The 9985-nt window shown below is 49.7% G+C and overlaps 1 protein-coding gene across 1 annotated transcript in view; it reads right to left on the bottom strand.

Moving 5' to 3' along the window:
- Positions 1 to 539: 539 nt before the first annotated feature.
- The window catches only part of SUGP1 (SURP and G-patch domain containing 1), a 32263-nt gene continuing 22817 nt past the window's right edge, over positions 540 to 9985 (bottom strand). The window contains exons 9-14 of the mRNA XM_028087089.1: positions 3722 to 3828; positions 2661 to 2838; positions 2172 to 2278; positions 1207 to 1352; positions 991 to 1120; positions 540 to 739 (exon numbers count right to left, since the gene is read on the bottom strand). Of these exons, the coding sequence (XP_027942890.1) occupies positions 713 to 739; positions 991 to 1120; positions 1207 to 1352; positions 2172 to 2278; positions 2661 to 2838; positions 3722 to 3828 (695 nt within the window). The 3' untranslated portion in view covers positions 540 to 712. The remainder of the gene's footprint in view (positions 740 to 990; positions 1121 to 1206; positions 1353 to 2171; positions 2279 to 2660; positions 2839 to 3721; positions 3829 to 9985) is intronic.

Below are 9985 nucleotides of genomic sequence, written 5' to 3'. Positions count from 1 at the left end.
GCACAAATATGAGGTGCAGGCTCTGGAGATGTAGGGAGCACCTGGCATGCTGCATCTGTCCACAGAGTCGTCCCCTAAAGGCACGAGCCCCAGGGACTCCTGTGTCCACCCCACTGGCTTACTGGGGTAGCCTGGGCTGCAGCTGTCACAGACAAGCTTTGGGGAGGAGCTATCAACGCCACCTGCTGGTGGGGTGACTTGGCACAGGTGCGCCCTGGGTCCACCTGCCCCGCAGATCTGAAGAGGGCTGGGCCCTGTCTGGGGACCCCTTCCAATCTAACTCCTGCAGCACAGTGCTACACTGGGAGGTCCCTAATGCCCCTGGTGCAGGTGCAGCCAGGTGTTGGCTGGTCAGCCACCAGTCTCTCTCAGAGGATCTGTGGATCCTCCCCTCAACTCTAACCCAAGCTGATGGTGAGGGGCCCCATAGACAGATTTCTAGATGGTTCTCTCGTATTTCTCAGGCACCAGGGAGCTTTCCCAGCAGCATCCCAGCCCCATCTGCCCAGCCCAGCCCCGCTGCTACGGAAACAGAGGGGTTTCTGGTGATGGCAAAAACCAGGCTGCCCTGGTAGGCAAGCACTGGAACTTTAATACACGGCATGACACTTGAGACAACGGGAAGGGCAGGCAGAAATGCAGGCCAGAACATTCCACAGTCCAGGGAAGGTCGGTCGTTTGGAAAATACAATTGTGCGTTTTTCCAGAATACTCAGTAGTAAGGCCGTCTGGGGTTGTTCTGTGAGAGGCAAAAAAGAAAAAGGGGAGGGGGTCAATGCTAAACACAGTGGTTCCTCCTGCCCAGAATGTTCCAGGGACAGCTGAGCTCACAGAGGGGAGGGCAGGTGGAGAGGTGGGGAGTTGCTAGTGAGACCTGGCTTAGCTGGACTGGGGAAGGAGAGACAGTTCTGTTACCAGCACTGCCACCCCCGTGCTGAGATTCTGGGCAGCCCAGCCAGGAGCCATATGGGGCGCTGGGGACACACGCACCAGGGGGTTGGGCCGGAAGCGGTAGGCCAGCATCATCCTCTTGCGGAAGGCCTCATACTCATCATCCTCCTTGGAGAGCTCAGCTGGCCGGTCGATGCCAAAGCCTGCTCCATCTACTGTGGTGGTGCCTCTGCAGGGGGGGGAATGACAGGGCCAAGTGAGCAGGGGGCCGGGCTGGTGCCAGCAGGAGGAGTGGCAGAGGGCGCATACACTCACTTGTTGACCGGGTTCTTGATGCCCTGGCCCTCTGAGCCCAGCCCGTCGCCCTCCTTCCAGCCCATTTTCATCAGCATCTGGTAGCCGATGTTCTCCACTGTCAGCTTGAACTCCTTGTACTCTGAGTAGTCAGGCTCTCGGCCCTCCTGCAGGGCAAGGAGGTGGCTGTCATCCACCAGGGCTGCAACTGTCCCGGGTCCCGGCTCTGGCCTGAATACCACCCCTTCCCACCACCAATGGCCTGACTGGCCGCTGGGACCATCTGCCCATCTGCAGCCTCTGTACCAGGTCAGATTCCTTAAGAACAGACCAAGATGCTCCTTTTCAGGGTCCCCAGGGTCAGACTTTGTACCAAGCTGCCTGGTGGCAAAGTCAATGAGGGCAAGGTGACAGGTCACAGAGGCTTCACCCACCATGGGAAAGATTAATGGTTCATCAGTAAAGTCAAGTCCTAGGTTCTGAGGGCAATTCGTTACACAGAATGCTAAAAAGATGGGGTCAATAAGGTGACGGCCTTATTGATGAGGTTATGCGGTACAAAGCAGTTTTTAAAAAATCCCCCAAAAGATGACATGGGATGTGCCCTGTCAGCTATCTCTCCTCAGAGAAAAGCATGATGGCAGCATGGCAGGAATGTGAATTTTTGTTCTGGAGAACCCAGTCCATGGGGGCTTCTGTCTTGAGAAACGCTTTGCCTGTAAACTGCACTTAATTGCTCCACCGAAAGCAGAATTTCCCTGAAGCCCTGGAAAATGTTTCTAAAGCAGCAGCTGGGCTGCTTTCTGCTAATTCCCTCCACAGACGGTGTCTATCATCAACAGATGCCTCCCGAGGCGAGAGGGCCCAGCTCCCCCTGTGAATGAAGGGGGGCCCCCGAGATTGCCTCAGGCGCCTGGGCCACTGGCATGGCTGCCTGCCGGCCAGCCCACAACAGGAGCGGGGACCCGGGGACCCTCCCAGCTCACCTTCAGGGCCTTGAAGGTTTCCATGAACTTCTCCAGCTCATCTGGCGGCAGGAAGTCTCCGATAAAGTGCTTGCCGCGGCCCATCTTTGTCAGCTGCTCAGCCCACTCTGCCCAGAGAAGCGGGGAGGGGGGTGTGTGTGGAAAGTGAGAGAAAGGCAGAGCGCGGAGAGCGGGCCAGGTGACCCCCTGGCACAGGTGTGAGTCTGGGGCGGGGTGCGGGGCCTCAGGTGGTGGGGGAACGAGGCAGCTGGCAGAGGCCTCGACCCAAACCCTGCCCCCCCAGGCAGCCCTGCTGAGTGCCAGGTTCGAACGGCCACGGGCGCTCACAGAGCTACTTCTTCCCACCGAGGGGTGGAGGCGGAGAAGCCGAGTCTCTCACTCCAGGCCTTACACGTCGTGCAGGCAGCTTAAGACCCCAGGTGCCTCCCTGAGCAGGCGAGTGGGGGCTCCCAGCCTCCCCGGGCACCCCGGGCCACGCCCCGCCCGCACCCCGGGTCTTGTCCATCTCCATGCGCCGCAGCTGGTGCTCCCAGGTGCCCAGCTCGCTGTCCACCTCCTCGTCGCTGTCGTAGCCGTGCTGGTGCTGCTGCAGGGCCTTCTCCCACAGCAGCTGCATGTCCTGCATTGCGCGCTTGTGCTGCATGATCATGTCATACATCTGCTGCATCTGCGGGCGGCACGCACCAGTGAGCGGCGCCGGGGGGTGCACGTGCAGGAGGCCGGCCCCTCTGCCTTGCCTGCGCACGTCAGGCGCCCTCACCCTTCCTCTCTCTGCCCCCTGCCCCCCCCCCGGGGCAGGCACGGGAACAGGGCCCAGAGCGAGTGCTCGAGGAGACACGAGGGCTGGTACCAGGGCACGCCCTGGGCTCCCTGAATCCCCGTGGTGAGCAGGGAGGACCCTCTCCGCCTCACCCAGTCTGGCCTGGAACCCAGCACATCCTGGGCACCCTTGCTGCGGACACCAGAGGAGGGCACCGCAGATCCCTGACCACAGAACGGTTGAAGGTGAGGTGATGGGGCTGCCAGCCTGGAGGAGGTGACTGGGGTTGAGTGTCCCCAAGGACCAACAGACAGGTGCCTGGAGTGCCCCCCAGGAAAGCAGCAGAGAGACCAAGCCAGCCCTCACCCCAATCACAGCCCAATACCAACTGAGCATTTGTCATACCATTCAGGGCCCCCAGTGCTAGCCAGGCCTGTCCTGTACTGGCTGCTGGGGAGCACTGGAAGGGAAACTTAAAAAAGGAGACCACCTAGTCAGAAAGAGCCCACAAGCGTGTTGAGGAGTAGCTATAGAGCACCAGCCTCAGGGGCTTCCCAGGCAGTGTGAGAAGGCCTCGGCTCTGAGGCCAACGCAAGCTGGGGCGGGCCCTTGGGAGGTGGAATGCGGCTGACAGGGGCCTGCTGCCCAAGGACCTCTCCCCTGACTGTGGGACCCACCCAGCACAGGGAGGCTCAGAAAGAACACGACACGACCACTGAACTGTGAGATGAGGTGGGGGACGATACTCCACCAGCCCCTCTGGAGCCTGCCTGCTCGGCTCCAGACTTACCTCCTGTTGCTCCTTCAGCTGCTTCTTCTGGGCATCTGACAGCTCCGTGACACCCACCAGACCTACGGGCTTCCCTTTCTCATAGCCAAGCCCCTTGAGGTCCTGAACTGGAAACAAAACACGGGCTGGTCAACAATGGATGCTCCCGCATGTGGCACAGTGTCCAGGCACTGATGACATCTGAGGCACCCAGCACACATGACAGAGCCTTCACATCACAGCAGTTGGTATCCCGTGTCATGTGATGACCGCGGGGGCCTCACCAGGCTCTATCACAAGCACCCAGTTTCATCCTCACGTGACCTCCAGGCAGACTCTATACCACCACGTTGCAGATGCCAACATCAGAACTTAGAGATCCAGGGGCACCTGGGTGGCTCAGTCATCAAGTGTCTGCCTTCAGCTCAGGTCATGATCCCAGGGTCCTGGGATCGAGCCCCATATTGGGCTCCCTGCTCCCCGGGAAGCCTGCTTCTCCCTCTCCCACTCCCCCTGCTTGTGTTCCTTTTCTCGCTGTGTCTCTCTCTGTCAAATAAATAAATAAAATCTTTAAAAAAAAAAAAGAACTTAAGAGATCCAGGGCTTCGCTCAAGGTCACGTGTCTGATGGGTGATAAGACGAGGACTTTGCAAAGGCAGACATGAGAGTGCAGATAGCATGTGAGTGAGTGTGTGTGTCTGTGTGTGTGTGTGTGTGTGTGTGTGTGTGCATTCACACACCGACTCTTGGAAATAAGCTCTGCAGGGAACAGACACCCAGCGTAGACACACAAGGGTTCATAGTCTGGCATAAGACTCAGCTGTGTGGCTGTTAGCTCCTTCCGGGGAGGCAGCCGACCATCCTCAAAGCAACTGACATTTAATTTGGCATCAGCTTCGGAGCTTGGCTGGAGCCAGCAACACTAATGCACATGAAGACGCTGTGACGGCCCCATCTGGGCGGCAGAAACCACCACCCCTCAGGCGGTAGCTTCCTGAGGGAGAAGTTGGGCAAACGGGGGTACAGAGGCCCTTCTGGCACGTGCAAAGAGCCAGGTCCTCCCAGTGCACCGGGGGTTGGGGCCTCGCCTGTAAGAATCACCCACAAGTGCTCCTTGAGCCCATGCTTATACTTCAATACCTTCTAGAAGGTCTGTGTGGGAGCCCTGTGAACCGGGCAAGGGGTCAAGGTCTGAGCAGCCCGCTGTGTGCCTGGAGCATGCCCATTATCCCTCTCCTCAGACCACTTTTCCAGCAAGCAAGGAGATGGGGGCTACTCACACTCCCGCAGGGATACGGATCAGTGGGACTTAACCCTGGATGTGAGCCTGGGAGGCTACCTCGCCAGCGGGGAGCTGGGGCCAGGCCTCGGGGAGTGGGTTCAGAATCGCGGCACACACACATCAGAACAGCACTCACCGCCGAGCACCCTCCATTATAGTGGGCACCAGAGTTTGACACTTGATGGGAATCCAACCTGAGACACCATCAATCCTGGGGAGAAATGCTATCTAGAACCCCAGGGAGTAGTAGAATCTTCACTAGGCTTTCTCCTTGGACTGGAAGACCACCCACCCTCAGAGCTGGACGGACAAGGCCAACAGGCCAGCCACATGACTTGGGTGAGCTGCCTTCCCCCTCCGCCCATCTCTGCAAAAGAAATGTAGGTGTCAGTGCCAGGGCACATATGACTCCTCTATGTCCTTGTGTGTCCAGGGGCAAGGGCAGGGGAGAGGGTTCTGCCTGCAGGGCAAGCTGTGTGGAGGGCAGTGAGCCAGAGGCCATGAGACAGCCTCTCTCAATCACCCATTCTCACCTGCATAACGGAAGGACAACAGACTCCTCACCGTGGTGGGTTTGTGGTAGAAAAGGAGAAATGAGACCACACGCTGTCAAGGAGGCGGACGTTGGAGCGGATTGCGCAAAACTGACTGTGGTAATCACGGTGCTTATCATCATGCATTTCCTGAGCTTTCTTTGACAGTACTTTAAAGCTTAAGGGAGATAACAGGATCCATCTATATGCTGTCTATAAGAGACTCACTTTCGATACAAAGTCACAAACAAGTTGAAAGCGAAAGGACAGAAAAATATACTCCATGCAAACAGTAACCAAGAGTGAGCTAGGATGGCCATACTAGCATCAGACAAAATAGACTTCCAGCCAAAAAAGGTTACAAGAGACAAAGAAGGAGGTTCTATGTTGATAAAAAAAATTTGAAACGCTAAGAAAATATAATGAGTATACAGCAAAAATTGACAAAAGTGAGGGGAGAAATACACAGTTCTACAATAACAACTGGAGACTTCAATGACCCATTTTTAACTAGGGACAGGTATCTAGATAGAAAAATCAATAAGGATATAGAAGATTAAACACTAGAACCAGTGAGACCTAACAGACGCATACAGAACATGCAACCCAACAATGGCAGAATACAGTGCACATGGAACATTCTCCAGGACAGATTACACGTGAGGCTATAAAAACGAGTTTTAAGAAATTTTAAAAGACTGAATTCATACCAAGTATCTTTTCTGATCGCAATGGAATGAAACTAGAAATCAGTAACAGAGGGAAAATTGGAAAACTCACAAATATATGGAAATTAAACACACTCTTAAACAATCAATGGATCAAAGAGGAAATCACCAAGAGAGACTAGAAAAATTTAAGAGATGAAGGAACACGAAAGCACAAGACAGCAAAACTGATGGGACGGAACAAAAGCAGTGCTACAAGAGAAATCTATAGCTATACCTACACATAATTAAAAGGAATTATCTCCAATCAATAACCTAACTGTACACCTTAAGGAACTAGAAAAAGAAAAGCAAACTAATTCCAGAGCTAGCAGAGGGAAGAAAATAAATATCAGAATGAAGGTATAAGAAGTAGGAAACAGAAATATAATATAGAAAATCCATGAAACCAAAAGTTGGTTTTTTGAAAAGATCAACAAAATTGACATACCTTTAGACAGACTGCCTAAGGAAAAAGAGAAAAGACTCATTAAAATCAGAAATGAAAGAGGAGATATTACGAAAGACTTTATGGAAATAAAAAGGAATTGTAAAAAATTACTATGAACACTTGTTAAGCCAACAACTTGGATAACCTAGATGAAGTGAACTAATTCCTAGAAATGTATAAACCACCAAAACTAACTCAAGAAGGAAGAGAAAACCTAAACAGACTTATAGCAAGGAAGGAGATTGAATCAGCAATCAAAAACCCCCCAACAGGGGTGCCTGGGTGGCTCAGTTGTTAAGCGTCTGCCTTCGGCTCAGGTCATGGTCCCAGGGTCCTGGGATCGAGCCCCACATCGGGCTCCCTGCTCTGCGGGAAGCCTGCTTCTCCCTCTCTGACTCCCCCTGCTTGTGTTCTCTCTCTCTCTGAGTCTCTCTCTGTCTTATAAATAAATAAATAAAATCTTTAAAAACAAAAACAAAACAAAACAAGCCCAGAACCAGATGGCATTACTGGTAAATTCTACCAACCATTTAAAAGAACAATTAATGCTAATAATTCTTCTCAAACTCTTCCAAAAAACTGGAGGATTTCCTAACTCATTCCATAACACTAGTATTACCCTCATACCAAAAGCAAAGACACCACAAGAAAACTATAGACCAACATTCCTTATGAATATAGATGCAGACATACGCAACAAAATACCAGCAAACTGAATATAGTAGCATGCTAAAAGGATTATTCACCATGACTAAGTGGGGTTTATCCCAGATATGCAAGGGTGGTTTAAATAGAGTGCTGGTACCAATTCCAAAGTGTGTGTGTGGGTGGGGGGACGGTTCCCCACACCGACGAGCAATTCTCAGACACCTGCTGGGTGTCCAATAGGCCAACTCAGTTCTAACACTACCCACCAGAAGATAGCATAAGATTCCATGGATTAAGGGGTCAGTCTTATAAAACTGCTCCCCCCGCCTCCCCAGCCAACTTTAGTCACCAACTATAAGCCCAAGTCATCACCTATGCTACTGACTGGCTGTAGATCAGAGGTTCCAATGATCCCCTCCTGCGTTCAATTAATTTGCTATACTGGCTCACACAACTCAGAAAAACATTTTACTTACCAGGTTACTGCTTTACTTATGTATTAAAATGGATATGTTAGGAAAGCCAGATGGAAAAGACACCCTGGGCAAGGTATGGGGAAAGCGCCCAGAGCTTCTATGCTCTCTCGAGCACACCACCCTCCCTGAACCTCCATGTGTTCACCAACCTGGAAGCTTTCTGAACCCTGTCTCTTTGGGTTTTTATGGAGACTTCACCCCATAGGCATGATTGATAAAATCACTAGCTGATGTTGACTGATTAGACCTCAAGCCCCTCTCCCCTCCCTGGAAACTAGGAGGTGGGACAGAAAGTTCCAACCCTCTATTCATGGTTGGTTCCCCTGGCCACCAACCCCCATCCTTAGGTGCTTTCCAAAAGTCACCTCAGTAACATAAACCCACTTGTGGTGGAAAGGGGCTTATTATAAACAACAAGACCCCCATTTCACCTTTATGGCTCTGAAGCATTTTCATGAACTGAGGACGGAGACCAAATAATACAACAAAAGATGCTCCCACTGCTCTTATCACTCAGGAAATTCCAAGGGTTTTGGGAGGAACTGTGAGCCAGGAACTGTGAACAAAGACCAAATACATAAGAGAAATATTATTTTGGTCATCTGAATGGCCAAATATGTATTTCTAATAAACCACAATATCACATGGTTCAATATAAGAAAATTAACCAATGTAATACACCACATTAACAGACTGAAGGAAAAAACCCATCCAATCATTTCAACTGATACAGAGAAAGCATGTGACAAAATCTAATACCCCTCCATGATAAAAACATTCAATAAACTAGGAACAGAAAGGAACTTCCTCAATATGATAAACACATAGCTAACATCATACTCAATAGTAAAAGATTGAAAACATTCCGCCTAAGATCGGAACAAGACAAGGAAGCCCATTTTCCCCACCTCTATTCAACTTAGTACTGGAAATGCTAACTAGAGCAATTAGGCAAGAAAAAGAAATAAGAGGCATCCCACTTGGAAAGCAAGAAGTAGAATTATCTCTACTTGCAGATGACATCATAATTATACATACGGAACACCTAAAGAATCCACCAAGAGATCGTCAGAGCTAATAAGTGAATTCAGCAAAGTTGGAGGATCCAACATCAACATGCAAAAATCAGTTTTATTTCTACACATTAGCAACAAACAATTCTAAAAGAAAATTTAAAAAGCAATTCTGTTTACAATAGCTTCAGGGGAAAAAAAATCACTTAGGAACAAATTTAACCAAGGAAGTGTCAGACATGTACAATGAAAACTACAAAACATGTTGAAAGAAATTAAAGAAGATCTAAATAAATGGAAAGACATCCTGTACTCACAGTCTGGAAGACTGGTGGTGGTTGTGGTTGTTGTTGTTGTTGTTGTTGTTGTAAGGAAGACTTAAGTATTGTTACTGTGTCCATACTGCCCAAAGCAATCTATAGACTCAAGGCAATCCCTACCAAAACCCCAACAGTGTTTTTGCAGAAATGGAAAAGCCCATCTGAAAATTCAAGACCCTCAATAGCCAAAGCTTGAAAAAGAAAAAGTTGGAAGACTCACACTCCCAAGTTCAAAACTTACTACAAAGCTACAGTAATCAAAACAGTTGGTACTGACCTAAGGACAGACATACAAACCAGTACAACAGAATAGAGAGCCCAGAAATAAACCCTTACATCTAAGGACAACTGATTTTTGACAAGGGTGTCAAGACCATTCAATGGGGAAAGAAAAGTCTCTTTAACAGATGGTGCTGGGAAAACTGGATCTCCACATACAAGAGAGTAAGTTGGATCCTTAGCTTATATCATATATAAAAATTGCCTCAAAATAGATCAAAGTCCCAAAACTACAAAAAACTTAGAACATAGGGGCAAATCTTCATGACCTTGAATTTAGCTATGGTTTCATAAATGAAACCAAAAGGACAGGCAACAAAAGAAAAAATAAATGGAACTTAGTCAAAATTTAAAACTTTTGTGCATCAGAGGACACTATCAAGAGCATAAAAAGACAATCCATAGAATGAGAGGATATATTTGCAAACCATGTATCTAAATAGGAGGTTACTATCCAGAATATATAAAGAACTCCTACAACTCAACAACAAAGACAGCCCAATTTAAAAGTGGGCAAAGGACTAAAATAGACATTTCTCCAAATAAGCTATACAAATGACCAATTAGTACATGAAA

The sequence above is a fragment of the Eumetopias jubatus genome, unplaced genomic scaffold, assembly GCF_037043125.1.
Source record: "Eumetopias jubatus isolate StellerSeaLion01/CBP00866 unplaced genomic scaffold, mEumJub1_p1.0 scaffold_1, whole genome shotgun sequence".
Taxonomy (NCBI): Eukaryota; Metazoa; Chordata; class Mammalia; order Carnivora; family Otariidae; genus Eumetopias; species Eumetopias jubatus.
This window is presented reverse-complemented; position numbering and strand designations above follow the sequence as displayed.